The sequence below is a fragment of the Rhinolophus sinicus genome, chromosome 6 (assembly GCF_057876585.1).
Source record: "Rhinolophus sinicus isolate RSI-liver-muscle chromosome 6, RSI-T2T, whole genome shotgun sequence".
NCBI lineage: Eukaryota > Metazoa > Chordata > Mammalia > Chiroptera > Rhinolophidae > Rhinolophus > Rhinolophus sinicus.
In genome coordinates this window covers 11,348,724-11,370,793 of record NC_142506.1, presented here as the reverse complement: position 1 = coordinate 11,370,793, position 22,070 = coordinate 11,348,724, and the positions used below count along the sequence as shown (strand labels likewise).

General features: G+C 41.5%; 2 protein-coding genes across 6 annotated transcripts in view; one reads left to right on the top strand and one right to left on the bottom strand.

Annotated features, from left to right (window-relative positions):
• LOC148757832 (uncharacterized) overlaps window positions 1–19,427 on the bottom strand; it is a 135,692-nt gene extending 116,265 nt beyond the window's left edge. For both annotated transcript variants that reach the window (XM_088798959.1, XM_088798960.1), the window contains exon 1: window positions 18,163–19,427. In XM_088798959.1, coding sequence (XP_088655085.1) covers window positions 18,163–18,312 — 150 coding nt within the window. In that variant the 5' untranslated portion in view covers window positions 18,313–19,427. The remainder of the gene's footprint in view (window positions 1–18,162) is intronic.
• On the top strand, window positions 6,068–14,062 carry ZNF572 (zinc finger protein 572). 4 transcript variants are annotated; one of them, XM_074316415.2, is made up of 4 exons: window positions 6,552–7,745; window positions 7,838–7,895; window positions 8,092–8,205; window positions 9,181–14,062. In XM_074316415.2, exons 3-4 carry the CDS (start codon window positions 8,127–8,129, stop codon window positions 10,695–10,697), a joined length of 1,596 nt encoding a protein of 531 aa, XP_074172516.2. In that variant the 5' UTR covers window positions 6,552–7,745; window positions 7,838–7,895; window positions 8,092–8,126; the 3' UTR covers window positions 10,698–14,062. The 4 variants fall into 4 exon arrangements, with proteins under 4 accessions (XP_019578438.3, XP_088655081.1, XP_074172516.2 ...); XM_088798954.1 differs by having other exon boundaries at window positions 7,986–8,205; XM_019722879.3 differs by lacking the exons at window positions 6,552–7,745; window positions 7,838–7,895 and adding an exon at window positions 6,068–6,200.
• Window positions 19,428–22,070: the final 2,643 nt, after the last annotated feature.

Genomic DNA, 22,070 nt, shown 5'->3' with positions numbered 1-22,070 from the left:
CTGGAGGTTGGAAGTCTGAGCTCAGGACCCCAGCATGGTCGGGTTCCTGGCTTGCAGGTGGCTGCCTCCCGACTGTGTCCTTGGTGTTGGAGAAAGAGCAAGATTTTGGGGATTTGACATCAAAAGCAGAAATAAACAAGTGGGACTACATAAAACTAAATTGCTTCTGCACAGCAAAGGAAACCATTGACAAAATGGAAAAGCAACCTATGAAATGGACGAAAATATTTGGAAACCACATATCTAATAAGGGGTTAAATTCCAAAATATACAAGGAACTCATACAACGCAATAGAAAAAAATAACCTAATTTAAAAATGGGCAAAGAATATGAATAGACATTTTCCCAAAGAAGATAAACAAATGGCCAATTCAGAAAAAGGTACTGGGTATCATTAATCATTAGGAAAATGCAAATCCAGACCACAACGAGCTATTACCTCACAACCAGTTATAATGTCTATAGTCAAAAGACAAGAGATAAACAAATGCTGGCAAGGATATGGAGAAAAGGGAAACCTTGTACCCTGTTGGTGGGAATGTAAACTGGTATAGCCCCTATAGAAAGTAGTATACAGGTTTCCTTAAGTAATTAAAAATTGAACTACCATATGATCCAGCAATCCCACTGCTGGGTGTATATCCAAAGGAGATAAAATCACTATCTTGAAGAGATCTCTGTACTTCCATGTTCATTGCAGCATTGTGCAAAACAGCCAAGGAATGGAAACAAGTGAGGATCAATGGATGGGGTCATGGGTGAAAGAATGGAGTTATACAAATAATGGAGTCATTTTGAACCCATGTCCTTAAAAAAGCCTGTGGATACTGCTGCCCAGAAGTTTCTCCTTTTGTTTCTGTTCATGTTTTTTGTTCATATCCGTCTTTCCCTTTTTACTGATCTGGATTGGGCAGGACCATGTTCAGTTCCACAGGATGAATCATGTTGGCCTCAGCCAATCACAGCAATCCCATTACCCCTTGGCAATGATTGGTCTAGTCAGAGGACATGTGATCAAGTTCTGGCCAATGAGACAGAAGGGTAAGTCTACCGAAGGTTTTTGAAAATACAGTTTTCCTTGGTAAAAGAGACACGTGTGAAAATACAGCCCTTTTGGTCCCCTTTCTTCTTACTTTGGGTACTATGGTATTACGATGTGATGGGAAGAGTTGATGGCGCCCTCTTGTAGCCATGAAGTGAGAAACCTGAGGGGAGATGTCATCAAAACGCTGAGGATAATGGAGAGGAAGGAAGGAAACGGCTGAGTCCTTGAAGAAATCACTGAAGTCCTCATTCCATCCCAGGACGGCCTGCCTTAGACATTTCTCAAGTGAACAATAATATCCTTATGGCTTCACCCACTGTAAGTCAGGTAGTCTGTAACTTGAAGCTGAAAACTCTCCCAGAGGATCCATATGAAGACAGTTTCAACTGTTTTCTTACTGACACAGATGCTTGAAAATAGTTATGGCTGGGGAAGGGCAGAAGCTCACTCGTTGGTAGGGTTAAAAAGAGCCACTTATTTCATAGGTGAGATGGGGCAGAAAAGACTGAACTTGTGTGTGTGGCTCAGGCCTCCTTGGGCTCTCTAAGATCTTCCTGCCCATGGAAAATTTACCACCTGCTCTCTGCTTTTTGTGCATGTTGTCAACAACATTTCTGGGGCAGAATTTCTCTGCCCTGCGGCTGGGAGACAAAGTCAGTCTAAAGCATGGGAGGCATAGGAAGCCTTGGACCCAAGGCCAACTCTCCAGTCCAGCTTGACCTGTCACAAGGCTGTTGATTTTGATCCTTACCTGATACCTGTGTCTATTTATCAATTGGTTCAGAACCTATGGGGATACAAAACACGATTTTATGAACAGAATATAATTTGGAGAGGAAAAGATGTCAAGTCTTCCTGGGAGAGTCAAAGGAGGCTGAACTCGGGAGATGATACTTGAGCTAAAAGGAAGCACGGACATTTTCTATACAGCCAGGAGGTAGGAAGAAAGATAAGGGTAGGGGTGCCAGAGGCAGTGACACTGTGACAGAGCGTAAGGCACAGTGGTACGAAAGAACAAGCTGTGCTCTGAAAACCACAAGCAGTTTGGCATCCAGTGGTAGGAACACAGTAGCCAGAATGAGGCTCAACAGAAATGTCCTGAAATTTAAATATTATCTTATTGCTAGTGTAGAAGAGGAAAAAAAAATCCTTTTCCGTCTACCTTCTAAGTCCTCAGCTGGGGCATCCGTAACAAAAAGAAGATTAACAAAAGAAAAACAACCAGAAGCTTATTAACATGTATATCTCATATATACATGGGAGAGACTCAGAAAGAGTAACTCAAAGATACAGCTTAGAACTCTGGCTTATATAAAACCTTCAACAAAGAACAACAAGTCTATAGGGAAATGACAAGACAAAATAAAGCAGTTTTAGGCTTCCAAGGGAGGCAAACCTTGGGAAGTAAGTATATAGAGAAAAACTAATGGAGTAATGTTTGTAGATTCCTCTGGTGCTAAGAGTCTAGAGTCATCTCCAGTGAAGGAGAATTTATATCCCTCCTTCACACAGAAAGAGGAGGGTAGAGAGAGCTTTTCCTGCATTTGTTGTTTCTTAATAGTCTTCAGCTCAAAATAATTTTTATGTCAAAGAGGTATATTTAGAGTCACACAATCTGGTTTTCTTCAACAGTAACTCATGTTTTGAAGGTTTTTATAAGCCTTCATCCTGCTGGTAAAATTTGAGGGATCCAAACACCTCTTATCATGTTGTACTGTTTCCGTGCCTTTCCGTTTCAGCTGACATGATACTTTCAGAAATTTTGAGGCTTTTGGCATGTCGATATGTAATTCGCTCTATCAGACCAAAGATGCACCCACAGTTCTTCATGAGATAAGCCCTTTTCTGCCATGGCTTCTTTGTGTGATTACTGTGGGACAAGACCCTTACGACTTTTGGTGTCCCATTATTCAACAAAGAAGTTCTTCAAGACATACCCTGAAGACCAGCAAAAGGCCTTTTGTAATTTGCTGACCCTTATTCAGATCATGTTTTTCGAGCAGTGCCTGATATTGGATCTTTTCTCAGAAGCCATTTCTTAATTTTAACATTGTTTGCCATCTGGAGAGGCTGGAATGAGGAAAAAAACGTTTTTTCAAATGCAGCGTGTTTTAGCTCCTGTATATTCAAGACGTGGTTCTTTAGTTTATCTCTTTCCTTACGTCTTATGCTAGGCAATGAGAAGGAACTAGGTGACACTTTAAATATTCTACCTTGATCTCCTTGCCTAGAACAGGGGTTGGCAAACTACTGCTGGTGGGCAGGTGGCCCAGTTTTTGTAAGGGAAGTTTTGCGGGAACCACTCATGCCTATTTGCTAGTTTTGAAAGTGCCTGCTTTAATGCAATTATGACAGGGTTGAGTAATTACAACAAGATGGTATGGTCCAAAAGCATAAACTATGTACTATTTGTCCCTTTCCAGAACGAGTTGAACAACTCTGAACAAGATTCTTGAGTTCATTAGGTACATTTTTTATTTTCCATGTTAGCTCAGGTGACAACGTTGCCAAATTTCTGCCACTAAATAACAAGGACCCCTTTACTTCATCTTCCACTTTTCCTCGCTTTCCTTGAATCCCTCATTGACAATTTCCTCAAGATCCTTAGGCACCCACTAACTCTCTACTTCAGGACTTCCCTTTTTCTGCCTGCCACCTGTTCCCATAGGCAAAGCCACACATTTTGTTGAGGTTACACTACACTTCAGTGTACTAAATATTTTCTGCTTGTCTATGATTGTATAACAAATTCATTCCAAAATTTAGTAGCTTAGGACCAAAGGATCATTTTAGTATTTCCTCTCATAGTTATGGGGGTAGAATGAACTCTGCTACGTAGGTGGGTCCCACTTGGGACTTCATGTGGTTGCAGTCTGATGTTGGTTGGAGCCAAAGTCATTTGAAGGCTTTCTCACTCAAGCCAGAATAGCTTCACGTGGCTTCTCTAAGTGACCTGGGATTCCTTGCAGCATGGTGGCTGGGTTCCAAGAGCAAACATCTCAACAAGAGAATAAAAAGAAGTGCATGTCATTTTTATGACCTACTCTCGGAAGTCACATATCATCACTTCCACCATACTCTATTATTTGAGGCAATTACAGAAGGTCACTCAGGTTCACGGTGAAGAGACATAGAAGCCATCACTGGGTGGAAGGAGTGTCAATATGACACTGCAAGAATAACACGTAGCAGGGACAGCCTGGTGGCTCAGGCGGTTGGAGCTCGGTGCTCCTAATGCCAAAGGCTGCCGGTCCCATTCCCACCTGGGCCAGTGGGCTCTCAACCACAAGGTTGCTGGTTCGACTCCTAGAATCCCGCAAGAGATGGTGGGCTGTGCCCCCTGCAACTAACGATGGGCAACTGGACCTGGAGCTGACCTGCGCCCTCCACAACTAAGATTGAAAGGACAACAACTTGACTTGGCAAAAGTCCTGGAAGTACACACTGTTCCCCAATAAAGTCCTGTTCCCCTCCCCCAATAAAATCTTAAAAAAAAGAAAGAATAACATGCAGTATGGGAGACACTGTGCTACACACACTGCCTCACAGCCACAAGAAATGTCATATTTCTCTATTCTCTACTTTTCCAAATCAAAATAAGTTTGTCTTGGCAAATAAGGCAAACCTTGGTGCACCCCACTGACAAGCATGTTGGAAAGTCCACATCCACTCATATTTTTGCCCTCCCTTGGAGTTAAACTGAAACTTTACACATACCAGAAATTTTGAGTAAAGGTAAGGGAAAGGCAGGTGACAAAAAGGACTCTGGGCTTCTGTATAACCTGATGGGTGGCTGAGAGAGAAAATACCGGAGGAGGAACAGGTATGTTTTATTTTATGTTTGTATGTGTGAGAAGAAAGACGATTTTGATTTTGATTTTTGACATTTTGGTTTCGAGGTGTTATCGAGACCTCTAACATGAGATGTCAAGTAGACCATTGGTTATAAGAGTGAAGAGCTCAGAAATGTTGCCTGGGCTGGAGATACACAGTGGTGAGTCGTCGGTGTAGGTGGTATTTTAAAATGTGGGAGTGAATGAGATTGCCAGAGAGGGAACATCTTGGGATAAGAGGAGAGGGTCTCGATGGCCTTGAGGAACCTCAATAATTAGTGAAGACCGGGCTTTAAAAGAGACTATAACAGGACTGACTAGAGAATGTGGAGGAGCAGGACGGCAGTATGATAACACCTAAAAAGAGAGTTTCTAGAAGGAGCTCTCAGCAGTGTCAAAACTCCTGAAAAAAGACTAGGGAACTAAAAAATACCAGTTGCACTAACATGGGTGTCATTTGTAATCTTAGTGATTTATAGTTTTTGCTGCAGGAGAAATGGGTTAAAAGGTGAGTAGGAGGTTGTAAAACAGAAACAGGGAGAGGAAATAAAATTTAAAGCTAAAGGAGTATTTTGCGTTGGGGCTGGCAGAATTGAGAGGTTAGTTGATAGTGTAAGGAGAGCACCAGTGAAGGGCTTGCTTTAAATGTGAAGGACCAGTTCTCTGTTGTAACAGGCGGGAAGAAAGAGAGTGTCAGGGGTGCAGACTCAAGTAGATTTGTGTGTTTGGTGTGAAGGGCCCAGCTTCCATTTTCTCTGTAACCAAAGAGGGGTGATTATATCTCCCAATGTTAGTAATAATGGTGGCTTGTAAACTATTTGTTTTATATGTGGATGGATACCTTAGCTCTCCAGTTGTTTCACAGATTGGAGAGCTAAAGCATAGGTGGGAACAGAAACAACAGGTGCTTAATAAGTACTCGATTTATTTTGATGCTAGTGATTCTGATGATGATAATAATAAATCTGATGATGCCCTGATGTCAAGGGAAAATATAAGCTCTAATTAGGCCCCTGTTACAAGGCGCCTGACAAATGTGAGGGATGAGAATTATGGTTGGCGAATGGCAGCACCAGGGAAGGAAATCCAGCATGCGCCGTCTTGTCCGGGACCCTAAGGGTTAAGATCAACGAGAAGTGGCCATCGGTGTTTTCTAGAGAGGCTCGGGGAAACCCAGTCTGAGAAGACAGGGCAACTTCCGGTTTCTGGCTGGCTGGTTTGAGAGTTTAGGACCCTGGGTTGGTGGGGTCCGAAGGGGCTTTCTCCCGGACAGCTGGGCCTGCTGGGGGTTCAGGGCGCCTTGGGTGTATCCCCCAGAACAGTGAGTTCTCTCTCGGGGGTGGGGGGCGGGGGAGGGAGCAGAGGGCTGCGGGCAGAACTGGAAACTGCACCGCCCGGGGTGCAATGCACCTCCCGGAGGGGGATCCCTCGCTGCAAGGGGAGAGGGCCCTGCCTCTCCAGCCGCCCAAGCCTCCGCCCCTCCCGCGCTTGTGGAGTCCTTTAAAGGATGTTGTCAGCTGGAGCCGATCTGGTCTCCTGGAACTTCACCCTGCAGGGCACCCCAACCTGTGCTCCCTGCCAACGGTTCTTAATCAGTGCATTCAGGCTCCATCCTCATCCCGTTTGCGCTCTGACATTGAACACTGACCTTCTCGGTGGAGTGACAGCCTTATAATACCATCTATGGCCTTGAGTTTGCTGCCGTTTGACTGAGCTAAGGGCTCCACTCCGACCAAAATTAATAGTTTCTTAGCAGGCAAAATGGTTATCTGTTACCCAGGCTCTCGCTTCCTTTGTAAGGAGTTTGACAGAAATACGCAAGTCAGAAAGCAAAACATATTACTCCGTTTGAACAATTTTCCTCTTTTTTTCTTTCTTTCTATTCAGGTGTCTGTTTTTTTCCCACTCGGACAAGGGATGTTTATAATTGAGTCTAGTTTCACCTTTTCTTAACAGACCCCTAATTGCTGAGGGTGCTTAGGGAGTGTCAGCCAGATCCCTTTGGTATAAGGTATAAGGCTGTAATCTTTAGAAGACCTTAAGCCTTCTAAAAATCCAGTCAATATATTGCAAAATAAAGGCCTTTTTGGAGGATCATTTGCAGTTTGGGGTCATGCCCAGCTCTGCTTCCTGCTCTAGTTTTACTGTAATAGATAACTGTGACAGTCAGGGTACAGAGTTGAGACTGAATCCTGCTCTACCACTTTCAGATTATGTTGCCCTGGGAAAGTTTCTTAATGTCTTTTTATCTCATCTGTAAAGTGCTGGTAGTGTTAATATACCTCAGAGGGCTAGTGTGATAATTAAATGAGAAATAGTGTGTGTGAATTATTTAGTTCACTGCCTGGCACGTAATAGGCAATAAGAGGGTCAAAATTAGAACTATACCATTTTCTTTTTCATGTGCATACCTTTGTAAGTCATTCTTTTAGGCTCTCGTTTTTCTCAGGTTATGTAGTCTTTATATCCTGCAATGGATGCCAAGTGCATATGTGACTGCCTTCTAGTGATAGATCACATTTTCTAGTCCCTTAAAGTAGGTCAGGGATTGTATTTGGCTCCGGAAGATAAGGTTTAGTTTCAAATGGATATCGTGATTATAACAGACTTAGAGGCAAGGAAGAGGTCCCTTGTTAGGGGGTTATTGTTTATAATTATTTAGGGGTTATTGCTTATAATTATTCTAGCCCTGCTTTGTCCTAATTTCTTGTTACTGGTTATATAAATCCTAATTTTCTTTTGAAATTGACTTCAAAGATTTCATCCTTCTGTCAAGGACCAAGTTATTCTTTCTAAACTAAACAGGGTGCTTTTTCTTTAGCTGCTTCTCATACCTGCATATTGATTCCTTGAAGTCTTATTACTGGTAATTTCCAAAAAACTAGTTTGCTTTTCAATTAAAAGTGTCTCTAAGCTCTGAGTGGAAAATGACTATTGACATTCATTTTATTTTTGAAGATTGAGCCTCAGACTTTAATGTGAAGATTTAATTTTTTAAATTATTTCCTTGGAAAAGGTAAATCCGATTAAATCTTAATTCTAAACACTTGTATCTGAGCAAAGATTTTCCTAAAAGACTTCTAAAGACCATCTTTCTTATTTTCAGTATTATTAACAGAACATTCTGTGCCTACAATTGTTACAATGGGTGGGAAGGAAGAAAGAATACATTTTACCAAATGCCTCCAAACATGACCTATTTCCTCCCACAGGATTTCTGATCCTTAACCTGGCTGTGCGCATTGTGATGGAGCAAGAGAAAACACTGTTGGTGTCAGATTCCAATGGTTTCGCAGAGAAGGAGAGTGTGAAAAGCCCTTTTACAGGTGAGGGATCAAGAAGATGATCTGAATATTTTGGAAATCCATTATAAGATGTGCTATAGAGTATGTAGAAAGAATGGGGCATTAGAATGAAACAAAGTTTAATTTGATTCCCTGCTCTCTAACTTACAAGCTTTATTAACTCTTACAGCCTCAGTCTTTTCATCCTTAATAATAATAAAGGGAATGACAGTATCTGTCTCATTTTTAAAAATGAATAAGATATCATATGCCAAGCTACTATTCTTAATAAATAGTGGCTATCATTAGTTCTATATATGCTCAGATTTGAATGGAGATATTGTCTAGTTTTCACCGCAGATGGCGTGCTATTCAATGTCTCCCTCCTCAGATCCCTTTTTTTCTTTTATGTCTTCTACGACAAAGTTAGTGAACTTGTTTTTAGATTGATATCCTCCTTGGCAGTTGCTGACAACTATTCAAATACAGTTGCCCCTTAAACAACACAACGTGTGTTTGAACTGTGCGGGTCCCCTTATACACAAGTTTTTTCAATAAATACTATAACTGTTTTCCTTATGATTTCCTTAATAGCATTTTCTTTTCTCTAGCTTACTTTATTATAAGAATACAATATATAATACGTATAACATACAAAATTTGTGTTAATTGTTTATGTATGTTTGGTGAGGCTTCTGGTCAACAGTAGGCTACTAGTTAAGTTTTTGGGGGAATCAAAGTGATATGTGGAGTTTTGACTGTGCAGGGGCGTTGGCACCCCTAACCCGTGTTGTTCAAGGTCAACTGTGCTTGATTAGTGTTGTCGCTTAAGTACAGAAAATTCCCCTGCTTCTGGTGAACACAGAGTAAAAGAAGTAAAACCAGCTTTAAACACCATTTTTATACATAATTTATGAGGTTTTACTTTGTTATTCCCTCTCTTCCACTGCAATTCAGAATTTCCTTCCCAGGGCAAAGATTAGGGAGTATGTTTAGAATACTTGTTTATTCTTGCAGGAAATGAAAGGAATGATTTGGAAGCTGTTCAACACAATAGCCCTAAGGCAAATCAACTTAAAGAGAGCGCCTCATCTGAATGGTTTAAAAGAGATGGCCCACAATATTGTAAACACGAGGATGCAAAAGAAATGCCACTGACGTGGTCCCAAGGAGATGAGATTTGGTGTGATGATTTCTGTGAGGATGATGCCAAGTCAGAGAATCAGGGAAATTCTACAGAAAACGAGGAAGCAAAACCCAGTCACTGGGGATGCGTCCCAGGAGAACACACCAGTGCCCCTGTCCAGCAGAATTCATCTTGCAGAAACAAGCCCTACAAGTGTTCCGAATGTTGGAAAAGCTTCAGTAATAGTTCTCATTTGCGTACTCACCAGAGGACGCACTCAGGAGAGAAACCTTATAAATGCTCTGAGTGTGGGAAATGCTTTAGTAACAGCTCTCACTTGATTCAGCATCTGAGAACACACACAGGAGAGAAGCCCTACCAGTGTAGTGAATGTGAGAAAAGTTTCAGCAATACTTCCCATCTTATTATCCACGAGAGGACTCACACGGGAGAGAAACCCTATAAATGTCCTGAATGTGGGAAGAGTTTCAGCAGCAGCTCTCACCTTATTCAGCATCACAGGTCACACACAGGTGAGAAACCATATGAATGTCCTGTTTGTGGGAAATGCTTCAGCCACAGTTACGTCCTAATAGAACATCAGAGGACTCACACTGGAGAAAAGCCTTATAAATGCCCTGATTGTGGGAAGGGCTTTAGTCAGAGTTCCAGCCTGATTCGCCATCAGCGGACACACACCGGTGAGAAGCCCTACAAATGTCTTGAGTGTGGGAAAGGCTTTGGTTGTAATTCTACTCTGATAAAGCATCAGAGAATACATACAGGAGAAAAACCCTACCAGTGTGCAGAATGTGGGAAGCTTTTCAGTCGAAGTTCAAACCTCATTACACACCGGAAAATGCACACAGGAGAAAAACCTTATGAAAGCTCTGAATATGAAGAAAGTTTGAGTCAGAACTGCAATGTGATAGAAGGATGCAGAATCCAGCCTGGAGAGAAACCATATAAATGTTGTGAGTGTGGAAAGAGTTTTGGCCTCAGCTCCCATCTCATTAGACATCAGAGGACACATACGGGAGAAAAACCTTACAGATGTCCTGAGTGCTGGAAAACTTTTAGTCAGAGTTCCACCCTGGTGATTCACCAAAGGACGCACACCGGAGAGAAACCTTATCAATGTCCTGACTGTGGTGAGTGCTTCAGTCAGAGCTTCAACCTCATCAGGCACCGGAGGACCCACATAGGAGAGAAACCTTACAAATGTACCGACTGTGAGAAATGCTTCAGCCGAAGTGCCTACCTCAGTCAGCATCGGAAAATTCACAGAGAAAAGTCTTTGAAGCCTCCTGAAGTTGAAGGGTTTCCTCATGAATGGACTTGGAAAAAGTGTTCAGGGAAAATGGCCCTCATTTCTTCATTTTCAGTTCCAAATTCATCTTCTTCTTGAGTTCCAAAGCCTGTTGTTACTGTTTTTTTCTTTCTCTTTTGTTATTGGACTGTTATATTAAGGTATTCTCTGATCAGTGTGCTACTAAGTTTCTTTGGTTTTGTTGTCAAAATACCAGAAAACGTCAACCTCTCAATGTAGAGGATGGAAAGATCCAGATGACCAGGTCATTGAGTCTACCCAGTGAGAGAGACTACCAAGGATGGAGAAAAAGAAGTTGGTTTTGGTTTACAGTAAGGTAGGAAGAGCTTCAAAGGAAAACGTAAAGAACAACCCTGAGAGTAAATAAAAGGACACCTGAGAGCTTGAAGCTGAGAGTGACATTAAATTGCATTATTTTCTCTTGCCTGATTGGGTGGCAATAAATCATTACTGGCCTCAGGGAATGAATCAGAAAAAGATTCTTTTTGAACAAATAATTGTGACTTCCTGGCCTTTTTGCGGGATCATAAGGAAGATTCTTTTTTTTTTTTTTTCCAAATGCATTTTTAATTGCTGGACATTAACTTTTATAGTATTTAGAAATGCAGTGTCCATTACAATTGCTACTAGCCACATGTGGCTATTTAAACTTAAATTTATATTGAGATTAAATGAAATTTAAAATCGAGTACCTTAGTCACACTCGCCCCTTGCTACGTGTGCAGTACCAGTCCCACGTGACTGGTGGCTGCTGTACTGGATATCACAAAAAGTTCTTTATTTCAAGGTCATCATTCTTAACAGACTCATAGATATTTCCTACGAGACTCGTATTTCCTATAAACATACTCTGGGATTTCTGTTCTCCAAGAGGAATTGCAGTATAGAATAGAAATGTGTTAGAGTTTTAAAGGCACTGGGTCTAGAGATTGGCCATTCTCTTGACTATGTTTTAATTTATGTTTGACCATCTCAGTTATCTAGTGGTCTGGTCCCATTGTCTTGGCCAAAGCCAGATTAGGAAGAAGGATACTTGAATTTTTTTGTTTTAAAATTTTTGACAAAAAGTCTTTACCCTTCAGTTTTCCCATTTCATAATCCCTGGTCAGATCAGAAACTGGGTTCTTTTTAAATAATTAACCCACTGAGTCTGAGCCAGTGTCTAGGGATAGTCTGCCATTGGAGACCAAGACTCCTTACTTGCGGTCTCGGCAGTTTTCTTTTGCTTCTTGACTTATGTAGCACACGGATCTGATAACCGAGACCCCAACCTCCCTGCCCATCTGTGCAATGGGAGTGATGCTTTGTAAAGTATCAAGACAGTTCCTATTCCCCTAACCACACTTTTTTCCTGCTAGTTCAGAAAGCAGACATGTAGGAAAGTAAAGACTCCTGAGTTGTCCAGGATTTAATCTCATTTTTGGATTAAAAATACATTTTATGAAGTATATAGAGAGACACAGATTAGGAATATGGGGCCAGGAGGGTGCAATCACAGCTGCTGTAAGGGCTACACCTGGTGGGTAACTGAATTGCATAGCGATTATTCTGTCATGATTGTGGTGTACCTGGTACTGGCAAGGCAATTGTGTCTTTTTGTATGGTTACAGGATTAAAAAATAAAAGAGTAAAAGATAACAAATAATGGTATTTAAGAAATATTGGGTGATTTTCTGCTTTCTGAAATGGGGAGAACATTATTGGGCATTATTGGCTTTAAAAAAATTTTTTTTTTCTTTTAATTGGGGAATATTGGGGAACTGTGTTTCTCCAGGGCCCATCAGCTCCAAATCATTGTCCTTTAATCTAGTTGTGGCGGGTGCAGCTCAGCCCCAAGTTCAGTTGCTGTTCTCAATCTTTAGTTACAGGGAGTGCAGCCCATCATCCCTTGTGGGAATTGAACTAGCAACCTTGTTGTTAAGAGCTCGCGCTCTAACCAACAGAGCCATCCAGCCGCCCCACATTACTGGCTTTTACGTGAACCTCTCCTAAGCATCTTTTTACCTTTGTATGTTATATAGGATTGCCCAAATTGTCTTAAACTATAATATCTGAGAAGTTTTTACACTATTTTTTTTACCCACTAAGAGTTTGATTAATGTTTGATAATTAAATTTGGGCATTTGCTATTGAGGCTGAAATTCAATTGCAAGGCAGTGGCTGTACAAAATCATTGATCACATGATGGGTGGCAAGTAATTGCTCTGAACCTGTTTTGTCATCTGTAAGGTGGAGATAATATCTACTTTTCAGGGTAGCTGTAAGGACTAAATAATTGTTTGCAAAGCATCTAGCACAGTGCTCAAAATAAAACAGGGTCTAAATAAGTGGTAGTTGGTTATTATTGATTGAAACATTTCAAAAAGTGTTCTTTACACATTTTTAAAGTAGTAAGACAACCCCAAATTTATCCAACTTGTGGATTCTTTATGACCAACCTCAGGAACCCTAAGGGAGAAGGTATTATAAAAGCACAAGATTATCTTGTTTCAGGTTTGTAGACTGTTAAAAGCATTTTTGCTTGGTTCAGTTTTTTTGTTGTTCAAAGGATTGAGTTTAAGTAAGAACAAAATAGCAAGTTCAATTTAAATTAATTTGCATCTGAAGAGATTAACAACAGGTCCGATTTATGTCCTGTCACCTACACTGTTTTATGATGTCCCACAATTATATAAAACCTAATTCAGGGGCCGGCCCGGTGGCCCAGGCGGTTGGAGCTCCGTGCTCCTAACTCCGAAGGCTGCCAGTTCGATTCCCACATGGGCCAGTGGGCTCTCAACTACACAAGGTTGCCGGTTCAACTCCTCGAGTCCCGCAAGGCAGCGCCCCCTGCAACTAAGATTAAACACAGCACCTTGAGCTGAGCTGCTGCTGAGCTTCCAGATGGCTCAGTTGGTTGGAGCGCGTCCTCTCAACCACAACGTTGCTGGTTCAACTCCCTACAACTAGCAATGGCAACTGGACCTGGAGCTGAGCTGTGCCCTCCACAACTAAGACTGAAAGGACAACAACTTGAAGCTGAACAGCACCCTTCACAACTAAGATTGAAAGGACAACAACTTGACTTGGAAAAAAGGCCTGGAAGTACACACTGTTCCCCAATAAAGTCCTGTGCTCCTTCCCCTATAAAATCTTAAAAAAAAAAAAAATCCCAAAAAACTAATTTACAAACCTTGCCATCTACAGGAATATAAATATTCACATCTTAAATGGGTTAAAATAAAACAATTTGGCAAGAATCCTTGTCTCTTTGAATTAAAAATTAGGAAAACGAGAGATTTGTCATTTATGGTAGAGAACATAATACCTTTGCCTCAATTTCATTAATCAGCAAATAGGTTCTTTCTTTAGTTCCCCAAAAAGTAAAATTTCTGTATTCTCTATTTTTCTTGCCAGCATAAAGGACTTAGCACCTGAAATAAAGCATTCTTATTTGTAAGTGACTTGTTTCATAGTTTCTTTTAAATTAAAGGGAAGATTCCTATATTCTTTTCTTCCTACTCAAAGAAGGGGCTTATTATTTTTCCCCTACAATGAAATGAGAAAATCCATGTGAATGCATATACTCAGAAATGTAGCAGGGAACTCACTCCCTAACTATAACGCACCGTAAGTCTGTGTAATAGTACTTGAGGTAAAGGTTTACGCCCATCATTCCAAGTCATCCCAGTTGGATGTACCAAGTGGGCCTTCTCCTTAGTGCTGTGGAGTTTCCTCACTGATGGTGAGAGGTGGTGGCGTGTGGTACTGTGACTGTCGCCCCTTATACATTCTTCCAACATACTCATCTTCGCCAGTCTCTCCCTTTCTGAAATCATGGTAATGACAAAACTTGTCTTTGCTTCCTTATTCTAGACTTGAGTTTATGTAATTCCTTTCACCCAGCATAATCATCCATTCAGCCCAACCTGAGCCTACTATGTGTTTAACAGAGGTCACACGACAGAGGGAGGGACCAATGTAAGGACGGGCTAGGAGGAAAATGCAGCTTTTCAGATGACTGCTTTTCTCTCTGCTAACTCTTGAACTATACCTTCTATGCTAAACCCTCCATCTTCAAATTTAGTAATTTGATACTCCAATGAGCTACAGATAACTGTAAAGTGGGTTAGGTTTGCTCTATGCAAATGCAAGCTTGGTGAAGTTTGACACAGTGCTTTGCTCCATAGTTACTGAGTGGAGTCCAGATGTTTCGTTATCTGTTTTACGCTAGTGTCCAAAAGCATTCCCTTCCAGGATGTGCATTCCTACTAGACTGTCAGCTCCCTGAGTGTAGAGAATGGATTCTATTTTTGTAATCCCAAACCTGACACAAAGCCCAGTATACGCAGTCTTTATTTGTTTTGTTGAGGGGTATTCACCAGTGGATGAAGTCTACTGGATTAGGCTGCATAGTCTCAGCGTCCCCCCAGGTCCCTTTAATACCATTACTGTCCAGTCCACAGAGGGTGGGTTGGCTTGGAAATAAAAGTGACTGTCCTAGGAGGCTGGGTCCATCCTCACACTAACCCTAGAAGACCTTTAATATGCCCCCTCTCACCCCCATTCAAATCTTATGGAGGTAAGTATTTTTGGATGAGGCGAGCAAGAAAGTACTGAGGGTTTTGATCTAATACATTTCTAATGTGTTACAAATAAAAAATATTAGTGAAAAGGGAATTGCTCAATTTGGTACAAAAAAAAAGTGGGAGGATAAAATGAGGAAAGGACAGATTGTATTCCATACATTGAAAAATGCTTACCATATATATATATATATATACCAAGTGTTGGGTATACAACTATGAATAAGACATGGTCCTTGCCTTAAGGAGTTGAATCTCTTGAAAAAGGCATATGTAAGTTGATAATTACAACGGAAATTGGTGACCGCTTTGGCAAAGAGGTGGAGTTACAAAAATTTCAAGAGAAAGAAATAATCTGGGTCTTAAAATGAATTGGATAGTTGAAGAAAGGAGGGCAAGGCTTTTTCCTGCATTGAGAATGGCACTCGAAAAGGCACAAGTCGAGGCCTGGCCTGCCCAATGAAGCTACCAGAGACAACAGAGGTGTTTAAGTAACAAAATGAAAAGATCAAATGTGCTTTTTGTTTCAGGGAACTAGATCTTTGGGGAGAAAAACGAATGCATGCCTAGATTCCTGAGCCAGATTTCCTGGGTTTGGATTCAGGCTTTGCTACTTAGCAGCTGTGTGACCACTTCTCTGTATGTTAGCTTCCTTGTCTGTTTATAAAATGGGGCTAAAAATAGTACCTGCCTGATTGTGTGGTTGTGAGGACAAAATGAGCTAATACAGGAAGAAAACATTTGGAATGTTGCCTATAATGCATGTTAACTCTTGTCATGATTAGAATGTATTTCTCCTGGACATACTCTATAGCTTATTAGTTTCTACAAGTAAGTGGCTGTTTTTGTGTCCTATTTCATTACTTTTGCTTCAGGACTGAGTGATGACAGACTTTTGTTTTTGAATAAGTGGAGCTATGCCAAGATTCAAACATACTGAAGTGATGGTTATGCAGGCATTCAGTCTGTGTCCTATGCCAGGTATCACAAATGCTCTTTTTGCCCCCAATTTAGAAGATCTCAGACTACAGACAACTATAGACCAGTGAAGAAAGTGGTTTTTGAAAGATTAAAAAATTACCTACTTAAATAAGGAAAAATCCTCTTAATGATAACCGAATTACAGGGTAACCAAGTACCAATCATCTTGGTGATATTGTATTCTCATCTGTAAGTGTCACCTGCTCAAGCCTTCTACCATGTTAGCAATATAGGAACTCACAGATAAAAACAAGCAGTTTATTGAAGAGTTACCTTCAGGAAAATGATTTTCCACACTTGAAACTGATATTCTTTTCTTGAGTCCTATTAAATTTGACATATATTTCAAGCAGCCAAATTTGTTAATACCAGTGAGGAATGTTATTGGGGAAAGAATCAAAGTCTTGGTTTTATGATGATGGAGGAAAGCTAAAGCAGGTATTGATAATTAAGAATATTGGGGGTTAGCTATATTTTTAAATAAAAATTTAAAAAAATGAATATTGGGGAACACAAAATTTGGAGACTAGGAGTTTAACTTTGGGTTTCATCACTTATAAGCTGTGATTTGGCAGAGCCACTTAACCTCTTTTAAGTTCCAGTTTTGTTATTTTTAAAATCAGTGTTTGGGGATCATATGATACCTGTGAAAGTGTTTTGACACGTCATTATTTTATTAGTAGATAAAACATATAATATTTTGGGTGAAAAATGATGACAGGTGCCATGCTTCCTAAAACTCAGCAAAGTGTCTGGTACAAGGAACTTTAGATTTCATGAAGCCATGGCCCTCTCCCCGCAGAGGGTGACTGACTTTTGACTTGTTCAAGGTCACAAAGCTGGTAGTGGCAGCCAGAATTTAGGTCGTCTGATTCCAGTCCCCTGGTCTTCCTACTACACTATTGTCACTCATTCATTTATTTATTCATTAAATACATTTTTATGGAAGATAAATTAAGGGCAAAGCATTGTGGTAGGTGCTGTGGGTGACTCTGATTTATCAGACACAGATTTCCCTAAGGAACACAGGGACTAGTGGGATGATGAGACGCCACCATAAGTGTGTAGTCAGAGATTGGGACAAAAGGTATGAATAAACTATTATGTGACTTAGTGAGGGTCATGGAAGAGGTGACAATTCAGCTGTGCTCCAAAAGGCAGAAAGGATGTGTACATAAGTCATAGGATTTAAAGTAGGCACTCCAGGGGTAAGAAGTAGGGTGACCAAAGGCACTGATCTTAGATTTCAATAAAATCTAGCCAAATTTCATCATTTTGTAACAAAGGCTATCTTTCATCCTGACTTTTGCACACTTTTAATCTTTGTAGAATGCTTGCCTTGGACACAATTCATGTTCTTCTCCTCTGATGGCCTTGCCTGTCATTCCTGCCCACTCTGTCTCAGGACACCCTTGACATACTTCTTTGTTTTACTTCTTTGCCCCTTTTGTGTATTGCTTTCTTATGATTTCAAATGAACTTGTTTATGACTTAAGTGAAATTGCTTTGACCTGAGGGTGAATTTTGTTTAAATTAACAAAGTTGTGATCAACATTAGGGAAACGATACAAGATGGCAGAGTAGATACACACTGTGTTTGCCTCGTCCCGTGAACACATCAGAGTTACAACTAAATTATGGAACAATCAACCTGGAGAACCATCTGAAGTCTAGCGCAACAGAAGTTTTATAACTAAGGATATAAAGAAGCCGCATTGAGACTGGTAGAGGAGGGGCAGAGATATGAAACGGGCTGGCCCGGAACATCTGTGTGGCAGATGAAAATTGGGAAGGATATCTCAGCCACAGCAGAGTAAGGGACTCTAGCCTCACACCAGGCTCCCCATCCAGGAGGGCTGGTGCTGGGAAAGGATCCTCCACAACACCTGGCTGTGAAAAACAGTGGGGTTTCTGACTGTCTGGTAGGACGGAAGGCGGCGGGAAAACCAGGTATCCTTTTAAAAGGTCCGCGCACAGAATCACTTGTAGGTACTCACCCTGGGCTCCGGCGGAGGCACGGTGTTTTGGGAGGCGTCAGAGGCATATGGGCAGACTGAGATGTGTGACCTCAGCGGGGTAGCGTGGAGGACAGTCGGCAACTTCCCTGTATGCAGTCCTCCTCCGTGCAGCTGGCAGGCAGACGCCATCTTTTCCTGTGTTGAGCCCACCCCCTATGCTTATGGCCAACTCTGAATCTCATTAGCCTAGTGAGCTCCACAGCTCCGCCCTGCTGACTCACTGAGACCCCGCCACACTCAACTCCGTACCACAGGAAGCTTTATCAGCTGAACCTTAAAGGAACCAGCAACTGGCAGCAGGTGGCAGCAGGCCTTAGTGTGTCCTGGCTTTTTGCGAAGCTACCCCAGACCTGGTACTGGTGAAAGCTGTCCTCAGTTCACAGCATGGCCTCTCCCACATGCCTTCAGGTCCAGCAGAGGCAGCGACCAACCATGTACCGCATTGTAGCTCCTACCAGGTAGTCCCCAACTGATCACAGGCAGTGGCTGACCTGGGTCTGCACCAGAACCCCTGCCAAGAAGCCCCAGAACCAACATACTTGGAGGTTGGCTTCAGACCACAGCAGAGTACTGCCCAGTGAGCCTCACAAGTGACACACCCAAAGGGCAGTCTCAACAGGCACCAGAGCCCACTGGGGCAAACCCTGTTCTGTGTGGTAAGCCCCGAAGCACAGTAGCCCATCAGCTGTGGATGTGGCCAAACCCCATAGCCGGTCACCCTGAGGACCAATCCCACCCACTGATATGCCAATAGCAATCAAGGCTCAACTATAACAGGAAGGCACACACATTGAACACAAGGGACATTCCTGGAGCACCCGGCTCAGGTGACCAGGGAGACTGTGCCAGGGCCGCACAGGGCACCTACTACATAAGGCCACCCAGAAAGAGACATAGCAGACCTACCTAACATACAGGAAAAAACAGAGAGGCAGCCAAACTGAAGAAACAAAGAAATACGGCGCAAATGAAAGAACAGGAGAAAACGCCAGAAAAAGAACTAAACAAAATGGAGGCAAACAACTTACCAGAGACAAAACACTGGTTCTAAGGATGCTCAAGGAACTTAGTGAGAACTTCAACAAAGAGAGAGCAAGCATAAAAAAAGACATAGAAACCATTAAAAAAAGAACTAGTCAGAAGTGAAGAATACAATAACTGAATTGAAGAATACACTTCCAGGAATTACCAGTAGACAAGAAGAAGCAGAGGCTCAAATCAACAATTTGGAAGACAAGATAGCAGAAAACACCCAAACTGGAACAGCAAGAGAAAAAAAGAATAATAATAATAATAATAATAAAAATGATGATAGTTTAAGAGGCTTCTGGGACAACATGAAGCGTAAAAACATTCACATCATAGGGGTACCAGGAGGAGAAGCAAGAAAACAAGGGATTGAGAACCTATTTGAAGAAATAATGACGGAAAAATTTCTTAACCTGGCAAAGGAAAGAGACATACAAGGTCAGGGAGCTCAGAGTCCCAAACAAGATGAACCCAAACAGGCCCACACCAAGACACATTATAATTAAAATGAAAAATGTTAAAAACAAAGAGAGAATCCTAAAAGCAGCAAGAGAAAGGCAATTAGTAAATTATAAGGGAGCTCCCATATGACTGTCAGCTGATTTTTCAACAGAAACTCTGCAGGCCAGGAGGGATTGGCACAAAATATTCAATGTGATGAAAAGCAAGGATCTACAACCAAGACTATTCTATCCAGCAAGACTATCATTTAAAGTCAAAGGACAGATAAACAGCTTCTCAGACAACAAAAAGCTAAAGGAGATCATCACAGTATTATAAGGAGTATTACAAGGAGTGTTACAAGGAATGTTAGAGGGACTTCTTTAATATGAAAAAAAAGATCAAGAATATGAATAATAAAATGGCAATAGTTAAATATCAACAATTACTTTCAATGTAAATGGATTAAACACTTTGATCAAAAACACAGGGTGGCTGAATGCATAAGAAAACACAACCCTTACAAATGCTGAGTACAAGACACTCACTTCAGATTGAAGGCACACATAGCTTGAAAGTAAAGGGATGAAAAAAGATATTTAATGAAAATGGAAATGGAAAAAACACAAAAAAGCTGGGGTAGCAATACTTATACCAGACAAAATAGACTTGAAAACAAAGCCTATAACAAGAGACAAAGAAGGACCCAGTAATTCCATTTCTGAGTATTTATCTGAAGAAACCCAAAATGCTACTTTGAGGGAACATGTGCATCCATATGTTCATTGTTCATTGCAGCATTATTTACAATAGCCAAGATGTGGAGGCAGCCTGGGTGTTCGTTGATGGAAGAATGGATAAAGAGGAGGTGGTACATGTGTACAGTGAAATATTGCTTGGCTATGGAAGGGAATGGGTTCTTGCCATCTGTGGAGGCATGAATGGACCTGGAGGGTATTGTGCTGAGTGGAGTATGTCAGAGAAAGACAGATGCAATGTGATTTCTCTTATATGTGGAATCTAAAGAAATAAACCAACAAACAACACAGAAATACACGCGCGCGCATGTGTGAAGCTGTGCTAGGATGTTGTCATTAATACCTGTTGTTGATAAGCACTGTTGATTGGCACTGCTGGGGACTTATTGATAAGAATATGTGGAGGAGAGACAATTGTGATACTTTAAAAAATGGTTTAAAATAATATAAATTTATTATCTTACAGTTCTAGATGTTAGAAGTCCAAAAGGGGCCTCATTGGGTTAACATCAAGGTGTCAACAGAGCAGATTCCTCTGCAGACTCTATGTGGGAGGTTTTTCCAGCTTGTATAGACTGCCTACATTCCTTGCCTCCTGACAGGCTTCCTCTAATTTCACAACCAGCAATGTCAGGATGAACTTTTCTCATGGGGCCATATCTCTCTGGTTCTCACTCTTCTGACTCCTTCCACTAATCAAGGACCCTTTTGACTACAATGGACAGCTCAGATACTCCAAATGTGACGGATGTTTAAACTTTAAAGTCCAAGAATTTATAAGGATTTCCTGAGAGTGTTTGGTCTGGGTAAAGTTCCCCTTTGCTAATCTAACTAAATAGCTCTCCAAAGATCTTGAGACACTTACTCCAGCCATAATAAGGCTCCCCTTGGTTAGTAGTGGCAGTGGTGGTAAACTGTGTGGCAACTTCAGGAAGAGAAGGGATTCTCTGTTCCTGTCTTGGTGAGGTTACTTCGTGTAGGCAGTGGTGCCCAGCACGTACAGGTCCCTGGAATGATAAACTTAGAAGCAGCCCGCCTTGTCTGCCAACACTGGTGCCATCGCTTGCTGTGTGCTCCAGGATTGAGGGACCTAAGCTGGCAGCTGATACCCAGCTTTTAGTTGAAACAACTGACTTTACCTAGAACAAACTTGCAGAAAGGTATACGCACTAAATTTGGACTTTATTTCTTTCACCTTCCCTTTGCTTGGAACAATAGTGTAATTAATCTATCATTGGTTTCTAGAGTTATTTATCAGCTTATTAAGAGACATTATCCTACATGCTATTGGCTTGTGAAATATTACTATTAAAAATTGTAATTCCCGCAGTGAACCTGTGTTAAATATGTGGAAAAGACAATCTCAATCCGTGCATAATTTGCCCCAAACGAAACCCCCCCATACCTTCCTCCCCACGTTTTTTCTCGAGAGAATAGAGGCTAGGCGCATCAGTGCATCTTCAGTGCAGTTGCCTATTTTGGGAATGCCTGGCATATCCCCTCCTCCTTTCTTCTTCTGGCAAACGCCTGCCTAATCGTGCTAATAGATTCAGCTTGAAAGTCACGTTCTCCGTGCACCCGTAGATGTTTCTACCGCCCACACACACCAGGCACAGGAAAGAAAGGGTGTATCTGAGTCATCTCTACGATCCCCAGGCC

Excerpts from the sequence above, each read along its gene's own strand:
- ZNF572 (XM_088798955.1), top strand. The coding sequence starts at position 6,387 with ATGTTGTCAGCTGGAGCCGATCTGGTCTCCTGGAACTTCACCCTGCAG. Across the intron at positions 6,475-8,091 it reads CTGCCAACGGTTCTTAATCA|GATTTCTGATCCTTAACCTG; the intron begins GTGCATTCAGGC and ends TTCCTCCCACAG. Across the intron at positions 8,206-9,180 it reads TGTGAAAAGCCCTTTTACAG|GAAATGAAAGGAATGATTTG; the intron begins GTGAGGGATCAA and ends TTATTCTTGCAG.